We start from the raw sequence: 20,048 nt of genomic DNA, 5'->3' as shown, positions 1-20,048 counted from the left end.
AATTATTAATTGGTTTAATTTAGAGTAAATTGTAATTTAGAGCATCTATTTAGATATAATCTTTTATTCAGTTTAATTATTAGTCATTTGTATTGTTTATTCAGTTGTAAAGTTGAAGGTAAAGGCTCATATATTGATTTCTCATGTAGGCGTATCACACATCACTTCACTGTGGGCACAAATTCAGGAGATGATTTATGCTTTTGTCTAAAATCTATTTCCACATAGAAATTGGGCATTAAAACCATAAATAAAAACAAGATTTATTTAAAAATACAAAATACATTACAACATAAATAAAATAATAGAACACTGAAGCAGAAAAACACAACTGTAAATTAATACTCTAAGACATTGATGCCTTCGTTCAGAGAGCCCTAAAGCACATACATTACACATACAGTACATGGACAGTTTTTGCTCATCATTTGAGATAAAAACAGTTCTGCATCAACAATGTTTTTACTAATAATCCATACTCAAGCCACTTCAACCAGTAACATACACAATGTAATGGCACATAAATAATGTAAGGCATTATTATATTCAAGTCATTTGTTTCAGGCATGCCAATACATTCTGACATGCACCAGTGCATTTGATAAAGAAATACAACTTACACATAACACACTCAATCATTCACACAGTGTAAATCTGAGACCGATATATACCAGTGTTTTTATTTCTTTTCTTTTTTAGGTGCAACCATAAGGTTCATTGATAACAAACCAGAAATGTGTTCCTGATAATAAACAGAAAATCATTATCAATCATCAAGTATTATAAAAATTACATGTCAGTAAGAAATTGATAGTGTGGGTGAAAACACACTCACCAAATGACCCATATTCACAGCAAATTCATCAACATCACACATTTAGTTTTTTTTCCCCCCTTATTTCAGAAGGGAACTGAAAAGAAACTGCTCATGTAGCCGTTTGGACATGTGTGATCAAGTTAGGAGATCTCTGAACTGTGTGAAACAAACAATAATGATGTTTCTATATACTAAAGAGTACAGGACAGACAAAGAACAAAACTCAAACTCAAACAAGGATGGAACGGCATCTTTGGCAACTTTTGAGTAAGACATTTTCAGACAAGATCGCTTACCAAGATCCTAATATACAGTATCAAAGCACTAAGCAGGACTGTTCCAGCTGTCATTTGGAAGATTGTTCAGTGTCTAAAGCATTGCACTTTCTCTATAGTAAATGAACCAGAAGTCTCAGGATGAACAGGTAAGAGTTTCCAGTAGAAGGCACACGCATTCTCCAAAGCTCAAAACACATTTCAGTTTGCTTTCTTGAGCGTCCGTCCATCAGCTGCATGTCAAGCATACGTGCATTCAGAGGTTGTCAGTTTGAGCGCACCCATACTGTGCAGTGTCTTCAGCGTCTTGAACTCCAGCGGCATCCGGTGGGGACCCGCACTGGAAAAATAGCGATATTTCAGTCCGTCAAAGTAATGGTATTTAACAGGATTTCCTTTACCGTCTTTGGGGAAAGGCCAGAATCCATACAGGTGGATTTCATCACAGAAGCGTGTAGCCATTGTGTACATCAATAATCCAGTAGAGGGCCGTTTGATATTTATCTTATTTGTAAGCCAGTACCTAAGAAATAAACAAACATTCCTAGTTATTCCACATGTATTATTCACATTATATGTATTAGGATGATGTCTTTTGTCTTTTTTGTCGCTTTTATTTTTTGTATATTATTACATCAATTAGCAAACATCATCGTACACCTGCTGGCAATGGATAGATGCATAAGAAAAAGGACCAAAAAAGTCAACAACAACAACAACAAAATATATATATTAAAAACAATTGATTGTTGGCAAAGTTTTCTTTTGTTGCTTTGTATAATGTTACATAAATGATATACTTCTTTTAGATTTGAGTGTATGTGGTCTCTAACAACTCATTTCAACATGCTCTCTTAATAAAGTGAAGGTTTAGATGATAGTGCTGTTAAATCTTACAACCTTATCAGAAACTAGTTTAAATCAAGTGCGAGTTAAGAAATGTAATCTTTGTATTCAAGTTGGTGTAATGTGATTTAGAAAAACATTTTCAAGAAGTTTATGAAATTGTAACAAACTTTACTGCCGTACTGTGGCCAAAAGAAAAAAGAAGAACAAGAAGAAGGACAAGAGCTGATTTTATCTATCGGTTGTTGACTGGGTTTGGACTCCGATGGCAGATTTGAATGTGATTGGCCTGACTGTGGTGCAGCCTTGCAAATATGAGATAAGTTAACATTGGTTAATGCACTAGGTGTCATGAAATAACAATAAACAATACCTTTACAGCATTTATTAAACTAAGTTCACGTTATTATACGTTCTTATTCACATATAGATTTTTCACATTTCAGTAGTGGTTGGTCAGAAAAGTCAAGGGAGACTGAGGCTCTTAAAAAGATATTGCAAAGGAATGTACAGTGACATTAATCAATTTACTCACTAATGTGTGTCACTAATGTATTTAATATAAATACATATATTTTTCATTTTTCTTTCATATGCAATTTGTCAGGCAAAATTTAAAACAATTCACAAAATGGGGAATCAATTTTCATTTCAAACTACACTCCAACATATAATCATTTAAACATATAATCAATGAAGCTGTAGCACACAATGCATTTCTTATTTACATCATATCATATCATGTCATTACATCATGACTGGGTTATGAAGGAAGGATTCGTACGAGTGCAAATTTGTCATACTGTACAAATGGACTCAATACAATATGTTAGTTTCATATAATTTATCATTAAACCAGCATAACATCTATAATACTTTCTTTTATTTTCATTTATTACATAGCAGTCCCATTTTAAATATTTCACTATGCTCTGATACTATTTAAACTCAATGGTGAACTGCCTTTCACTGTCATTTTGCATTATTGACACTGTTTTCATAATGAATGTTGTTCAGTTGCTTTGACGCAATCTTTTTTGTTTAAAGTGCTATATAAATAAAGGTGACTTGACTTGACTTGACTCAGAGTGAAGTTTTAATGAAGAAAGCATCATATCTGTATTTTTAAGTACATAATTATTATAAGAAATAAAAGATTAATGGTAAACAGATTAAAGGTATTAAAACGGTGTACTGAAAATGTATTAATATTTAAAGTATACTTTTAAAAGTAGGCTACATTTACATGATATATGGAGGCCTTTGATGTGTTTTTAGTATTAAGGTTGATGATTAACTGATTAATTCATCTTTAGACAATATTTTATGAATATTCCTAAAGATTGACATCCTTAATAAATAGGTTACATACGTATACGTAGGCAACATAAACAGAAAAATAGTGAGTGCACCAACACTGGACTCACACACAGATATTATTATCTACACCAGATCCGTTCTGCACCACATCAACAGGTGTGTCGATAAAGTATCCACCCATAAAATATTTAAAATATTCCCCAATTAGAAACCTCGGATGAGCAAGGAAGTTGAACTCCTGCTAAAAGCATGTGACACAGCTTTCAAATCTGGTAACCACGAAGACTACAGTTTATCCAGAGCCAATCTGTAAGATGCTAAATACAATACTAACTTCGGATTGAAGATAAATTAAACAACAATGGTCCTCAGCTTATGTGGACAGCTTACACTCATTTACATCTTCCTCTTCACTCTCTGAGGCAGAAGTCTCAAAACTTATCCTTTCTAATCACCCTACAACTTGCCCGCTTGATCCTATTCCATCTCATCTCCTTCAAGCCATTTCTCCTGCAGTTGTACCTGCACTCACTCACATCATCAACACATCCCTCCACACTGGTGTTTTTCCCTCATCATTTAGACAGGCACGTATAACTCCACTAATTAAAAAACCCAACCTCAATCCTTCTCTTTTAGAGAACTACAGACCAGTTTCCCTTCTTCCTTTCATTGCAAAAACACTTGAATGAGCTGTGTTCAACCTCAAGTCTCTACATTTCTCACACAGAACAACCTCCTTGACAGCAACCAATCTGGCTTCAGAAGTGGACATTCAACTGAGACTGCCTTGCTCTCAGTTGTTGAAGCCCTAAGACTGGCAAGAGCAGAATCCAAATCTTCAGTACTTATCCTACTTGATCTGTTCGCTGCTTTTGACATGGTTAACCACCAGATTCTCCTATCAACCCTACTGGCAAAAGGCATCTCACTTCACCACACTTCAATGGTTTGAGTCTTACCTATCAGATAGGTCCTTCAAAGTATCTTGGAGAGGTGAGGTGTCCAAGTCACAACATCTAAGTACTGGGGTGCCTCAGGGCTCAGTTCTTGGACCACTTCTCTTCTCTGTCTACATGGCATTATTAGGTTCTGTCATTCAGAAACATGGCTTTTCATAACACTGCTATGCTGATGACACTCAACTAGGGCTGGGATAAACGGTTATTTTTTAAACGATTAATCTAGCGATTATTTTTTCGATGCATCGATTAATCTAACGATTAATTTTTTCAGACCGATTCGATTTAGATTATCTCCCCATTAATTGACTACTAACAATTTATACATGTTGATTTACATATCTGAATGAAAAAAACATGAATTCCTTAACATTGCAATATATGTTTATTGCTCTTAAAGTTACAAAATAAAAGACTGACTAAGAATGCATTACTTTGCACTTGTATAGAGACAGCATTCAATAAAACCTTGAAGCCTTGAAAACACATAGCTTACTGAAACAAGCTTACTGAACACATAGGGCCTAGCATACTGAAAAAAAGTTCTTCTTTCAGATGAAAATAACAACAACTTGATGTCTAGCATTCAATAAAAAAGTTCACCCAAAATACTTGTTTAGAGCAATTGAAAGAATACAGTAACCAATGTAAACTTTAGGGCTTTAAGCTAATACAGAGAGTGCTTTTCCAAAAAATAAAAAAAATAAAAATTAACAGTGGGAGCCAGCAGCCTGTCATGTAGAAAAAAAATCACGAATGCTCCACGTGAAACTTTGGCGTTCCGCCCTTTTTCTATCGTGTCTAATGATTTTGGTTAATATGCACGAGGGAGAGAGAGAGAGAGAGCAAGACAGCGCTCGTGTAGTTTGAAGACTGTGAGTGCGAGAGCGCGCGTGAAACTTGGGTGTTTCGCCCTTTTTCTATCGTGTTTAATGATTTTGATTAATATGCACGAGGGAGAGAGCGAGAAGCGCTCGTGTTGTTTGAAGACTGTGAGTGTGCGCGCACAGCCGGGGCTCTCTCTCGTACGCGCCCTGTCAGGCGCAGCACAGATCACTCACCGATCAAATAAGGCTTTGACAGCCGCCAAAAAAAAAAGATCAATGCAGAAAAAACCCTGGATTGGTTATATAACGTTGGACAGAATGTTGATCCGGCCATCGCGTATATTCAGCGCACATAAGGTAAACGTTTTGCAAAAGTTTTTTAGAGAAATAAAAACAGGTCGACGAATCGATGTGCATATTTTGCGTCGACGTCATCGATGACCTCGACGCGTTGTCCCAGCCCTATACTCAACTCTACCTTTCATTCCATCCTGATGATCCGACGGCTATTCCCATCTCAGCTTGTCTAACAGACATTTCTTCCTGGATGATGGACCATCACCTTCAACTCAACCTTGCCAAGACAGAACTACTTGTGATTCCAGCAAACCCATCGTTTCATCACAATTTCACCATCAAGTTAGGCACATCAACCATAACTCCTTCAAAAACAGCTAGAAGTCTTGGGGTTATAATTGATGATCAGCTGACTTTCTCAGACCACATTGCTAAAACTGTCCGATCCTGCAGATTTGCTTTATTCAACATCAAGAAGATCAAGCCCTTTCTTTCAGAACATGCAGCACAACTCCTTGTTCAAGCTCTTGTTCTGTCCAGGCTGGACTATTGCAATGCTCTCTTGGCAGGTCTTCCAGCCAGTTCTATCAAACCTTTACAATTAATTCAGAACGTGGCAGCAAGATTAATTTTTAATGAGCCAAAAAGAATACATGTCACACCTCTGTTTATCAATTTATCAATTTGCACTGGCTTCCAATAGCTGCTCGTATAAAATTCAAAGCATTGATGTTTGCCTACAAAACTACCACTGGCTATGCACCCATTTACCTAAATTTGTTACTTCAGACTTATGTGCCCTCTAGAAGCTTGCGTTCTACAAGTGAACGTCGCTTGATTGTGCCATCCCAAAGAAGCACAAAGTCACTTTTATGGACTTTTAAATGAAATGTTTCCTCCTGGTAGAATGACCTCCCCAACTCGATCCGGACAGCTGAGTCCTTAGCCATCTTCAAGAATCGGCTTAAAACACATCTCTTCGATCTTTATTTGACCCTCTTACTTTAGCACTAACTATTCTAATTCTATTCTTTAAAAAAATCTAACTACCTTTCTAATCTTTTTATATTATATTTTATTTTCATTAATTATGCAATTGTATGTGTGTGTGTATGTGTAAAGACCTCTAACACTAGTTTGCTCTATTCTTTTTTTATTCTATCTGTTTTCTTTATACTATATTATTTAAAATCCCATTCTAGGTGTACTGAGTTAACCTAACTGAGACTTGTTATAGCACTTATATATCATTGCTCTTTTTGTTGTTTTTGATTGCTTCCACTGTCCTCATCTGTAAGTCGCTTTGGATAAAAGCGTCTGCTAAATGAATAAATGTAAATGTAATGTGGACAGGCATTCATGCCCTCACAGGCCCATCACCTCAGCCCTCCACACTGCCCTGAATCACCTGGATAAAGGCAACACTTATGTCAGAATGATATTCAATTCAATTTCAATTTCAATGACTTAATTTCTGCTTTTAGGCTTTTAGCTCACTGATCTTGGCATCAACCCTTCTCTTTGCAACTGGACCTCAGACTTTCTCACTAAAAGACCACAGTGTGTTGGGATTAACAATTACAACTCCTCCATTCTCACCTTGAACACTGGCGTACCACAGGGCTGTGTTTTGAGCCCAATTCTCTACTCCCTCTCCATTATCACTCCATAATCAAGTTTGCAGATGACACCACAGTGGTAGGCCTGATGAGCGGCGATGATTACACGGCCTACAGAGAGGTGTTTCAGCACACGGCTGTGTGGTGAGCCGACAATAATCTCACACTCAACACACAGAAGACCAAACAATTGATTGTGGACCCCGATGGACTCAGAAAGACTACACACACACACCCATCTACGTTGATGGGGCCGAAATAGAGTGTGTTACTAGTTTCAGATTCCAGGGTGTGTGTGTTTTTGAGAATGTTTCCTCACAAACCACAAAACCTCAACACCACCACTCTGATCAAAAAGGAGCAACAGCACCTGTACTTCCTTAGGAAACTAAGGAAAGCTCACCTGTCCCCCACATCTTAACAAACTGCATCAGTGTGGTACGGCAACCACAAAGACAAAGACATCCATCAAAGAAACTTACCTCGAATGTATAAATAACTACAGCATCATCTATTATTATTGTTCCACATTCCTTTGCACAGTCTACCTCATGATGCCCACTGCACTGTATTTATCCACTGACAATATGTATATATATTTTACAAATACCTCATTCTGAAAAACGCACCTTCTGTGTTTATATTTCTTCATTCTGAATAATGAACCATCTGTGTTTTTTACTTCTCATTTTATTAATACACAATGGCCAACTGCACTTCTGGTTAGATGCTAATTGCATTTCATTGTACTTGTACTCTGCACAATGACAGTAAACTTGAATCTAATCTAATCTAATTGATGTTTGGTTTAATTTTTCATGTACCTAGCATGTTACTTCAGTTAAAGTGCTCAAATCTAGTAATTACTCTGAAAAGTGTTTGGCACTCTTTTTTTGTTTAATGGTGTAAACAAAATGTTTAATGGTGTAACTCACCCTCGTACAGCATGGATCAGGCGGAGTGAAGGATATGCAGTGCGCACTTTGAGTTTGTGTTTAAGAATGAGCTCGTTCACGATTTCCACGTGCCTTTCTCCACCCTTCACCATGAAGGCCGGGATCCAGAGCACGCTGTTGTTCAGCTGCTGTAGACGCCGGATGAAACTGTCCTGCTGTCTTTCGTCCCGCAGACCCCCGTACACCCGCGGGATCACGGAGGGGTTCATAGTGGTGAAGTCTGACCTTAAACCCACATCATCTGCAAACTCCTCCAGAGGAGCGAGGTTACATCTGCTCAGGGATCAAAGAACAGACAATTAAGACAAATAAATTACAATTTAAGGAAGAAACTTAACATAAAACTTTGGATAAAATAAGGCTAACAAGGTCCAAATCCATATGCCTGAATTTTTATTTTTTATATTTGATGAATATGCACACTACTACTGAGCATCACAAAGCCATCATAAAATTCCCATTCAACCATGTCAAGCATAATTCAAATTACTCATACAGCATAACTGAATTTAATGCATGTGCAGATGAGATTTGAAGGACAGATTATCCGTGAATAATTACTTAAAATTCAAGATTGTTCCTCACACAAAGCTATAGCTATAATTATAGTGCACAAGTTATCCGTCACATATACAATACTATTATGATGTTTTTTGTTTGTTAGTTTTTTTCTGCGTCATTGTTAGCATTTAACAGCCTAAGTTGCAATTAATAAAACACTCTATGGGCATTAAATATACTTTCATTTTTGTTTCATGAAAGAAAGTCATACACGTTTAAAAACAGGCATTTTTATCATTAATTAGCTGAAATGAAATAAAATTTTATTTCATCTGGACAGCTCCCTTTCTCATTTTCATTTGAACTATTTTAGTACTTTAAGTACTAAATATCTAAAACTAAAAGACACGACAAAAACACAACAAAATTACTAAAACTTTGAAAAGAGAAAATAAAAATTTTTTATCAAATTTGATCGAATATTATAAAAAACAAATATTACAAATTTTATCAAATTTGATCGAATATTATAAAAAACGGTAAGGATCATTAGTTAACTACTTTAGTAAACATTATTAAAAAGGCATAATTAAAATCAAAAGTTATGCTTCTTAACAGTAGTTAATGCACTGTGAACTAACATGAACTTACAATAAACAACTGTATTTTCATTAACATTAACAAAGATGAATAAATACTTTAATAAATGTATTGTTCATTGTTAGTTCATGCTATTTAATGCATTGACTAATGGAGCCTTATTGCAAAGTGTTACCACTAAAACTGTATCTCAATGAAAATAAAACAACACTGGTTTGGAAAGATTGATTTTCATTTTAGAGGTGAAAATATTACAGTAGAATGTACAAGTCATGAAAAGCTTCTAAATTACTTAAAGATTTTGCTCCTGGTTCAGGTTTCCAAAAATGGGAATCAGTGTTCAAGCCAAGTTACCAGCAGGAAAACACTGATACAGTGAGAGATAAATGACCATTTAGACCTTATTAGACTCTGTGCCTTGCCATAAGACCGTAATAATTAGATCACTCCAAAGAAGTAAATACATTACCGTATAACAAATCCATGGCTGTCTATCTCCTTCCCACATCTGCTCTTTAGCAGAACGCCTGAGTTTCCCACCACAGCGCAGGTCTTGAACATCTTGTTCTTCAATGGAGAGACTTCAGGGAGTAAACTGTGTAGAGTCTGAGAAATATCGAATGTCCTGCGTCGGTCCAGAACGTAGTGGACTTTATCGCCTGGTTTAAAACTGCTCTTGAGAACAGACACGTCTCTCTCCGCGTCCAAGAAGCGAAGTACGTCCTTCCTTTCCATGTGTTGAAATGAATGAATGCCACAGATTACTTATTAGTTCATAACCACACCAGCTTGCAAAACATACTCGAAAAATAACCCTGTGAGGTCACGCTCTGAGCAAGTCACAGGACAGTCTATTAAGCAATATCTCTAATCCCCGTCCCTTTCAAATTTATGCATTATTACAAGTTGCAGCATGAAGCACATGGTTTCTCACCTTATGATGGTCACAAGGGTGGCATTGATCTTCCATCCCACTCCCATGTCACTCAGATCACTTAAATCAAAGCTGAAATGTTTCTCAGAGCTGTTGACCATCAGTCTGAAGGAACTTGGCTCAGACTTCCTGTTCAAATGGCAATGTGACAAATAGTAACTACACGCTCTGTTACTGATGTGTTAAGTTCGAAATTGTGTTTGTGTAGTCAGACTCATTAATATACTCTCATAACAAAAAGAAAGCACCATGCCATGTACAGCACTGGTATCCATCATGATATCAGAGAGTAAAAGACAAGCTGCCATCAGACTCACAGACATATCACCCAAACAAACCTCTTTCCACAGACCTTGGCGTTTATTACAGGTCTTCTGTACTGTTTTGCTCCAAGGATTCTATTGTATTTTGAATCTGTCTTCTCTTTTCCTCAGTTATTGATTGGTTATATCAGTGTTTTGGTGACATTGATCACTGTTGAGTTAGATTTTATCATTACATGCATTTTTTCCTTAATAAACTAATTATCTGTTTATTAATATTCAGTAAGGTCATTGATAAGTTTAGGTATGGGGTGGATTAAGGGATCTAGAAGATGGTCGTGCAAAATAAGGCATTATTATGTGCTTTTTTTTAGTACTAATTAAACAGATAATATGTTAGTAAACAGTTGATATTGAGAATTGGTACTTAAAATAAAGCATCGCCTTTATTTTTTATTTTCTGTTTTCATTTTAGTATGAGTTTTAGTAGTTTTGCTTTGTGTTTTTCCCATTTTTATTTTTTATATATTTTTATTTTTAGTACTTCACCTAAATGAAAATTACACATTGTCTTGCAACTAGCTGAAGTTTTTGTTGTTGTTGTTTTACATATTATATTTCAATTAATGTTTATTTTAAGTAATGAAAATGTTTTCTTGTTAGTTTTAGTTTCAGTTCACACTCATAACCCTGCTGCTCATTTGTTTCCTGTTCTCATTATCCAGTATATTGTGTTTAAGTTGTCATCTGTCCAGTCATTTGTTGCTTTGCTTGTGTTTTTGTAAGATTTTGTGGTATATTCTCTGGATTCAGAACTTTTTTTTTTAATTATTGTGTTTATTTATTTATTTATTTTGTAAGCATAAACTCAAACTTACATTTGATACATTTTTCAGACAATGACACGTAATATCTTATGTAATTTTGCTTATATCTTGATAACATTTTTTGATATTTGTACTTGAAAACAAATACTAAGTGAGAAAATTTACTAGAAGTGCTTGGTGTTCTTTTTCTTTTTCTTTGAGGAGCAAGTTTCTACGAATCTGCATTTTGTAAATGAGTCGCTGTCGCTGCAAAGCATCAAAAGACTCATATCACATGAAATCACATCGAAACCAATGAGAAGACTCAGCTTCAGGTTCAGTTGACATTTACTGTCAGTTTTTTTCCACTTCTGTTTTTCAGTGATGTGCAACCAGAGTGCAAGAGACTAAAGGAAACCACATCTGATGAGCGTGAGCTGTCTTTTGTCCCCTCACTTACCAAACAACACACAACTCTCACGCACACACACACACACAAGTCTATGAGGTTCCATTTGTGCCAAAATTATGTAGACATTTTGTCTGTCTATGCTATGTGTCGTCTCAACTTACTCTTGTCACCTTTCCTTGTCGTTAATATGTGTCATCTTCCATGTCTATGCTATGCGTCGTTACTATGCGTCGTTTAGTGTTGTCACGGTACCAAAATTTCAGTATTCGGTACCGATACCAGTGAAAATCCACGGTTCTCGGTACCAATTTCGGTACCAAAGCAAAACACAAAAATATGCTAATTAAAAAAAACTTAGGACTAAAAATAAAACCAATGCCATTCTTTATACTTATTTACAATTTTGTTTAAAGTTTTTCTACAAGTTATATAATTATGAAAAACAGTAAACAAGTTTCACCCAAATTTAATTTGTCTTTTAATTTATGAAATTTAAACACATTTTATTTTTGGTAAATAAAGGGGATTTACTATTAAAATTAAAACATGGAAGAAATATTGTGATTTATTTCTTTAAAAAATAAAGTTTTATAATTTTTCCAACAGTAGCAGTATCACATACATTTTACTAAATAATAGTAATATTTCTAGCACAATGCCTTTATGTAAAAATTAACTTTTAGGCCTAATGAATGCATATTTGTCATTTTAACTGAACTTAAGACTGGTGGTGATGCTTAAGATATTTTTGGTCATTGAGGGTTTCTGTAAAAAAAATAGTAATAGATCATATTAATTATTATTAAAAGATAATACTACTACTAATTCTACTATCATACTAATGTATATACAATGCACTATGAATTGATGAGCTGCTGGGCTCATGAATATTAATCACGTTGTCTGCGTTCGGTCAAAATGATTTGCTGAAATCAAAACAGGGACGGTAAGAAATCAGCGTCAGCCAATGAAATTGCCATTTGCGCATTAGCTGCGCTCACTACCGGAGAAACCGATATGTCTTCTGATTGTTCGAAAATGAATATGAATAATTCTAAATGAACTCCATTATTTTGACAGGATAAGACAACAAAGAATAGTTTACATATAACGTGTCGAATCAGCGTGGTAAGACTCTCTCTCTCTCTCTCTCTTTGCATGTGTGAGAAACAGCGCTATCAGTAAAGCGACGGTGAGTCGTGCGTCTTCACAAAGAGTTTACAGAGCGTCAAATACAGGTGCGCTGTGCGTCCATTGAGATGAACTGAAAAGTTCAGATCGCTTGATGGAGAGAGGACTCTGAAGCTCAGATGCTGAAATTAATGCAAGCGTCATGCGCTTCGGTCTATGTAGTAAACAAACCCGCACGTCTCTGCCATTCATTAATTCACACAGAGACGCGCAGAACACGGATTCATATTTCAAACAACTTTTGCGGCTTAACATTTACAAATACTGGTCCATATGGAGATTTGATTAATTTATGCTAACTTTGACAAATTCCATGACTGTCCATATTAAAATGTAAGTTTCATTTTCATGACTGGATTTTGAGATTCCGTCCTCGTTTTCTGCTTCGCGGAAATCATAGCGCTGAAACCCTTTCTTTTACTGTCTATGGCTGAACCGGGTTTGAACGGGACCTCGGTACTACCGGTACTTAAAGAAACCTGGTACCGTCACATTTAATTTTTTTTAGTACCGACTTGGTACCGAAGTACCGGGTCTTTTGACAACACTAGTGTCGTCTTCCATGTCTATGCTATGCGTCGTTACTATGCGTCGTTTCCCTCTATCGTTACTATGTGTCGTTTTCCATGTCTATGCTATGCGTCGTTACTATGCGTCGTTTCCCTCTGTCGTTACTATGTGTCATCTTCCATGTCGTTGCTATGCGTCGTTTCCCTCTGTCGTTACTATGTGTCGTTTTCCATGTCTATGCTATGCGTCGTTACTATGCGTCGTTTCCCTCTGTCGTTACTATGTGTCATCTTCCATGTCGTTGCTATGCGTCGTTTCCCTCTATCGTTACTATGTGTCGTTTTCCATGTCGTTGCTATGCGTCGTTTCCCTCTGTCATTACTATGTGTACGGTGTACATTTTAGGACATCCTCAGACCTCAGTCTAAATGAAAAGGCGTCATGCCTCAGACTAAAAGGCTTCAGTCATCGAACAAAATAGCATCGCGCCTCGGACTGAAAAGCTTCAGGTCTCAGGAAAAACGACATCAGGTGTAAGGTCTCATACAATTAGGCATCAGACGAAATGGACTCAGGTGGAGTATCGCGTTGCCCCGCCCCATGTGACGTCACACACGCCGTTCAGAGGAAGTGCTGCATAATGGTTGATTGATGGCAAAAGGAGGTAAGCAGTGTCTGATATATTATATTTTAACAGTTTTATTCAAATGTTACACTAATTAAGTTATATAGGGAAGAGAACATGCATTTCGAGAGTCATGTATGCACGTTTAAAAAGTTAGCCATATTGCAACCAGCGAGCTTTTATTTTGGCAAAGTAGTAAAATTACCGTCTGAGGATGTCCTAAAATGTACACCGTACTCAGAGTAACGACAGAGGGAAACGGTGCATAGCAACGACATGGAAGACGACACATAGTAACGACAGAGGGAAACGTTGCATAGCAACGACATGGAAGACGACACATAGTAACGACAGAGGGAAACGATGCATAGTAACGACATGGAAGACGACACATAGTAACGACAGAGGGAAACAACGCATAGTAACGACATGGAAGACGACACATAGTAACAACAGAGGGAAACAACGCATAGTAACGACATGGAAGACGACACATAGTAACAACAGAGGGAAACAACGCATAGTAACGACATGGAAGACGACACATAGTAACAACAGAGGGAAACAACGCATAGTAACGACATGGAAGACGACACATAGTAACAACAGAGGGAAACAACGCATAGTAACGACATGGAAGACGACACATAGTAACAACAGAGGGAAACGACGCATAGCAATGACATGGAAGATGACACATAGTAACGACAGAGGGAAACGACGCATAGCAATGACATGGAAGACGACACATGGTAACGACAGAGGGAAACGACGCATAGTAACGACGCATAGCTTAGACATGGAAGATGACACATAGTAACGACAGAGGGAAACGACGCAAAGTCATGACACATGCAGCATTGACACGCAAGACGACACAGTCAAACTACAAGGAAAGGTGACAGGAGTAAGTTGAGACGACACATAGCATAGACGGACAGCATGTCAACATAATTTTGGCACAAATGGAACCTCATACAAGTCAGATCTAAATCTGTCAAGCATTTATGGCAACTAAAATATACTTTAAAATCACTTCTTCTGAAACTCATTTGTCATGTTATTACTATTTATGTTATTACAATATGATGATTTTTAAATTGCACCTTTTTATCGGAAAAATAATAATTATTAATATATAATAGCATATTAAATATATAGCCTAGTAAATATATAGTATATAGTAATATATATAGTATATAGTAAAGTAGGCTACACAACAAGTGCACATTGATTTACAATCACTTGCACTTCTTTTTCACAAGGGTGTGTAAGAACAAAAAAGCCATTTCGACTCAAACAAAGGACAGTGTGAATCGATCTTAGTTCAGTTGAGATGAAACAACAGCAGGGCTCGTGAACTATAGTTTACAATAGGAGGTTTATGATACAAATCAATAAACAAATGAACAGAAATGAATGCTTAGTGCTAGAGATTACACCTCAATCAGACTTTCGATGCTGATTAGATGAGGGGGTAATTCACTCTGTAACAGCAGACAGCCCTTACCTTGTCAATCCAGTTCTCTGATGCGCTTCATTCCTGCCGATATCTGTCGTCTTGTAGACTATCAGCAGGATGCTTATGGTGCAGATAGTCCACCGTTTCCGTGTGAGCCACATTTCACACACAAATCTTAGAGCAAGTGTGTGAAGATGAGAAGAAAGAGTGCTCTCCTGAAGCGCACATCTCTCTCTCTCTCTCTCTCTCTCTCTCTCTCTCTCTCTCTCTCTCTCTCTCTCTCTCTCTCTCTCTCTCTCTCTCTCTCTCTTCCGTGAGTCAGTGAGTGACACGTGCAGGAGCCAATCAATTCAGATCCATTCTAATATTCTTTCATATCGACATCGAATCAGTTGCGATGAATCAGGGCATTTCTTTTAGAAATATGTGTTCCACGCAGAAATCTGATCTCATCGTGGATTACATAAAATGACAGGAAACACGGAGAAAGACGATGAACTCTTTCCAAGCTACTTAGAGAAATTAGCTGAAAATCTTGAAGTTTCCTTTTGTAAAGTTTTAGGCAATTGTGTAAAAATAAATAAATAAACAAACTGTAAAGTAACGATATTTAAAAAATAAGCATAGTAAGCATAGTTTATTAAAAAACGTTTTAACTTTTTTTTATTTATAAGCTAAATTAACTTTATTAGCTAAATCGAAGTATTTAGTAAAGCCATTTTCCTTCTCATACTGCAGTTAGGGCATATTCTTCTGAAAGCTGGAATCACCCAGATTTGTTTTTCCAATGGCTTTCAGATTATTGCAGAGAATAATGTGATCAACAAACGTTTATGAATCGTCTGCTTGTTTTGTCATCATGATAATCTTCACAAAGAAACACAACTTTTGTAAATTTGGAAGCCTGAATACAATTGGCAGAAGTCACTTTTATTTATATAGCGCTTTAAACAAAATACATTGCGTCAAAGCAACTGAACAACATTCATTAGGAAAACAGTTTCAATAATGCAAAATGATAGTTAAAGGCAGTTCATCATTGAATTCAGTGATGTCATCATCTATGCTCAGTTTAAATAGTGTCTGTGCATTTATTTGCAATCAAGTCAACGATATCGCTGTAGATGAAGTGACCCCAACTAAGCAAGCCAGAGGCGACAGCGGCAAGGAACCGAAACTCCATCGGTGACAGAATGGAGAAAAAAACCTTGGGAGAAACCAGGCTCAGTTGGGGGGCCAGTTCTCCTCTGACCAGACGAAACCAGTAGTTCAATTCCAGGCTGCAGCAAAGTCAGATTGTGCAGAAGAATCATCTGTTTCCTGTGGTCTTTTCCCGGTGGTCCTCTGAGACAAGGTCTTTACAGTTGAAGTCAGAAGTCAGTGGCATAACTTTGCTTTGAAAAGTGGTGGGAAAAATACAATTTTCAAAAACACATCGATGTACCAGGGGCAGCGCCAGAGAATGTTGACCGCAGGTGCTGAAGGGGTGCAGACCATTCAGCGCTCCAGACTCGATGGGCTCGTCCCAAATGGAACACTTCATGTGCACTTGCAGTCTTCAATGGCCGCCGCGTGCACGTGTCCATTAAGTCCACAAGACCGTAGGGTGTTCCATATGTCATTTTAGTGAGGGTGCTCGCAAGTGCCCCCTATGTGGCCTTTATGTGCCCTCGATCCGCACTTCTTCCGAGCCTGCACTGGCACGAGCTCAGCAGCAGACATCAACCTGATAGTCAAAGCATTACATCACAAAAGTACGAACGCAGAGGAAGACCGCGAGGGTTTAGGGTGCCATTTGGGATCGCTCTTTTGCGACTAAGTTGGTCGGATGAGCACTTTTTTTTTTTTTTTATTCTATTAATCAATGCATGCTGATGAACTTCTATCATAATTTATACTTATATGGAAACAAAAGTGGTTAACATTCAACCCGTTATTTTTCATCAGTAGTATTATTTGTGATTTGAATTTTGTGAAAGGAGTTCCTCTTTTGCTGTGTTATAAGCCCAGCTTAGTTCTCGCCCACTCAATTTTGTAATATGCCTAAATTTTAGCCAGGTCCATCTCCACATGGACACATGGGTTTATGGTGAGCTGTATGATGAACTACACCTCACCACAGACACATGACTTCAGCGTCACTGTCACTGTCACTTCTGACAACTCACAGACCTTATTTAACCAAAAACCCACTGACTTCAGGACGATGGAACTGAAAGTGTTTAAATGCTATCTCATTTCTGGTTTTGGCCCACAAAAACAAATCTTCCCCAGTTCCCTGCATCACTCTCAGCTATTGGGATCTGAAGGAGTGTTTGGAAATTGTGACGCTTGATGTCCGACTGGATAGTAACTAATTGCATTACTTAGTTACTTTTTGTGGAAAGTAATGTGTTACTGTATGTTACTTTTCTGATACTTTTTCTCATCTGAGTTGGGCTTGCTTGATTGGTTTTTATTTTGGCAATTGTAAAAGGCCATTTACACCAGAAGTAAAATGAATAAGCCTCAGGCTGAAGGAAATGTAAATTCTTGTCTGTACAACCTTTATGTCTGTAAAATCATGTCAAACAAACCTTTCAGCTGTGCTGCTGTTCTGGATTGCATGAAGAAAAAGCTCAAAAAAGAAACACAAAGGTTATGGTTATCTAAAGTCATTGTTGCAGTATGGTTGAACTGGATCATCAAAGGTCAGCAGCAAAGACACTGGTTAATAAAGCTGGATTAAATATATAAAGGATATTTGTGCTATTTACCATATTGCATTTTTCAGTTTTATTCATTTTGAGTAATACTAAATCAGTTTTAGTGCTAAATGTTGACATTTACTCTAGAACTACAGATACATCATGTTCACACAGCGCACACAAAGCCTCTGCACTCACTCCTGATTCCTCTCAACATGAGGACAATTATTGCATCCAGCTGCTGCTGATCACTGCGTGAGTATAAGAAGGCAGCAGGTGCAATGCATTCCAGCTTTTCGCTTCGGAGCCGAGCGTTAGTATCGCCCTGCTCAACTGTGTCTGCTGTGAACTACGAGTTCAGCACGCTCTCGGAAGCTTCATGTGTTGGTGAGACGGCGCTTCAGCGGCAGTCGTTCCTGTGTCGAGTGGATTGCACACTTCAGGCTGCACTACCTCTGTCGTGTTGCAAGTGGCCAATTCCCCTGTGCGCCTCAGCACTAAAAGAGCATTTCCTAATGAGCAAATTTCTCTAAAAGAGCTTAACGGGTGCGTCTTTGTAAAGACGACGGATCGTCCTTATAAGGATGCCGTTTCACCCGTGCGTTTCTGGGTGCGGTCGTTACCTGGCAACGGGTGATGGTCACGATCGCTGCCTCACATGTCTGGGCGTCGAGCACGCTGAGGTGGCTTTCGTGGATGAGTCATGTTCTCACTGCGGGAATATGACCATCTCGGAGCTGCGAACCAGGCTCCGCTACCTTCAGGGAGGCGGAGTCCCGTTGCCGTGGCCGTGATCTGGGGCTCGTTCTGGTGGCCAACAGGTCACAGTGGTGGCAAACTCCGCAGGGAACCAACCCTCTGGGGACCACCACTCCTTTTGCACCTCCGATCCAGTGGAGCAACCCACGGAACGCGCTGGGCCTTCTTCAAGGAGCGTACCAGCGGTATCCAGTGGGACTCCCCCCGACCAGATGTCGATCTCAGCATCGGAGGGAGAGCTGTCGGATGACGATTCGGCTGAGCTACCGCCCTCTGGTTCCTTAGAGGGGCCAGGAGGTTAAATCCATCCTGTATACCCTCTTGGGACCTGTCTCTAGTGCTTAAATCACTACAGCAGGGCCCATTCGAGCCTTTGCATTCAGTTTCTTTCATTGAAAACTCTGCTCCTGCTTACACTGGCCTCCATCAAGAGGGTAGGGGACCTGCATGCATTTTCGGTCGACGATTCGTGCCTAGAGTTCGGGCTGGCTGACTCCCAGGTAATCCTGAGGCCCCGGCCTGGCTACGTGCCCAAGGTTCCCACTAAAACCTTCAAAGACCAAGTGGTGAACCTGCAAGCGCTGCCCCTGGAGGAGGCAGACCCAGCCCTGGCTTTGCTTTGTCCCGTCCGAGCATTAAGGTGCTACGTATACAAAGCTTCAGGACCTCAGACCAGCTCTTTGTCTGTTACGGAGGCCGGCAGAAGGGGAGTGCCGTCTCTAAGCAGAGGATGGCCCACTGGATTGTGGATGCCATAACCCTGGCTTATCAGGCTCAGAATGTTCCCTGCCCGTTCAGGTTGCGAGCTCACTCAACTAGAAGTGTTGCATCCTCCTGGGCGCTGGCTCGTGGTGCCTCGCTGACAGATATTTGTAGAGCTGCGGGCTGGGCGACGTTCGCTAGGTTCTATAGCCTTCGTGTAATCCGGTATCCTCGTGTGTTCTCACCTCAAACGGGTAGTGGCACTGAGAGGCCCCGGTTAGTGTCGGCTTGCTTAAACTGCTCCAGAGTGTCCGTACTGTAGACCCTGTTGAGATCCTCCATCACCCTAAGCAGCTGGACGTGGCGGAACGTCAGGCGCCAGGCCTTCATGATGTATCCGTGAGAACCATGGAAGGGTGGGTTCCATATTGAGACCTAAGCGGTACTCATATGTGTATAGTCCACGGTATAGACTTAGAGCCCGTGTTTCCCCAGCAGACTTCTGCCTTCCCAAGAGGGTTTTTAATCACCTCAAATTTCTCTGTATACTCCTAAAAGGATGCTATATGTGTATTTGCCTCCGAGACCTCCTTCCAGAAGGATGGGGCTTCTGCAGCATCCCGGTTCCAAACGGACCGGGTACGTTTTCCCAGTGTTATCCAATCTCACCCAGTGAG

At 38.7% G+C, this 20,048-nt stretch overlaps 1 protein-coding gene across 3 annotated transcripts; it reads right to left on the bottom strand.

Annotated features, from left to right (window-relative positions):
• Positions 1-254: 254 nt before the first annotated feature.
• On the bottom strand, positions 255-15,446 carry LOC132132713 (CMP-N-acetylneuraminate-poly-alpha-2,8-sialyltransferase-like). Of its 3 annotated transcripts, XR_009429066.1 has the most exons (6): positions 15,272-15,446; positions 9,955-10,083; positions 9,490-9,747; positions 7,899-8,192; positions 836-1,615; positions 255-742 (listed from the first exon to the last, which is right to left on the bottom strand). XR_009429066.1 is itself a non-coding variant. In XM_059545203.1 (5 exons), the coding sequence occupies exons 1-5, from the start codon at positions 15,382-15,384 to the stop codon at positions 1,333-1,335; spliced, it is 1,077 nt and encodes a 358-aa protein (XP_059401186.1). In that variant the 5' UTR covers positions 15,385-15,446; the 3' UTR covers positions 255-1,332. The 3 variants fall into 3 exon arrangements, 2 of the variants coding, with proteins under 2 accessions (XP_059401186.1, XP_059401187.1); XM_059545203.1 differs by having other exon boundaries at positions 255-1,615; XM_059545204.1 differs by having other exon boundaries at positions 255-1,615; positions 9,490-9,743; positions 15,272-15,399.
• Positions 15,447-20,048: the final 4,602 nt, after the last annotated feature.

Source organism: Carassius carassius, chromosome 49 (assembly GCF_963082965.1).
Source record: "Carassius carassius chromosome 49, fCarCar2.1, whole genome shotgun sequence".
In the NCBI taxonomy this organism is placed as follows: Eukaryota; Metazoa; Chordata; class Actinopteri; order Cypriniformes; family Cyprinidae; genus Carassius; species Carassius carassius.
The sequence above is the reverse complement of the archived record's forward strand: the minus strand, read 5'-3'. Positions and strand labels throughout refer to the sequence as shown.

Bases quoted from the DNA above. Each gene is read 5' to 3' on its own strand.
- LOC132132713 (XM_059545203.1), bottom strand. From the start codon at position 15,384: ATGTGGCTCACACGGAAACGGTGGACTATCTGCACCATAAGCATCCTG. The intron at 9,748-9,954 runs GTGAGAAACCAT...ACACATGGAAAG, and splicing joins ACCCTTGTGACCATCATAAG to GAAGGACGTACTTCGCTTCT. The intron at 1,616-7,898 runs GTGAGTTACACC...TTTATTTCTTAG, and splicing joins CTGATCCATGCTGTACGAGG to GTACTGGCTTACAAATAAGA.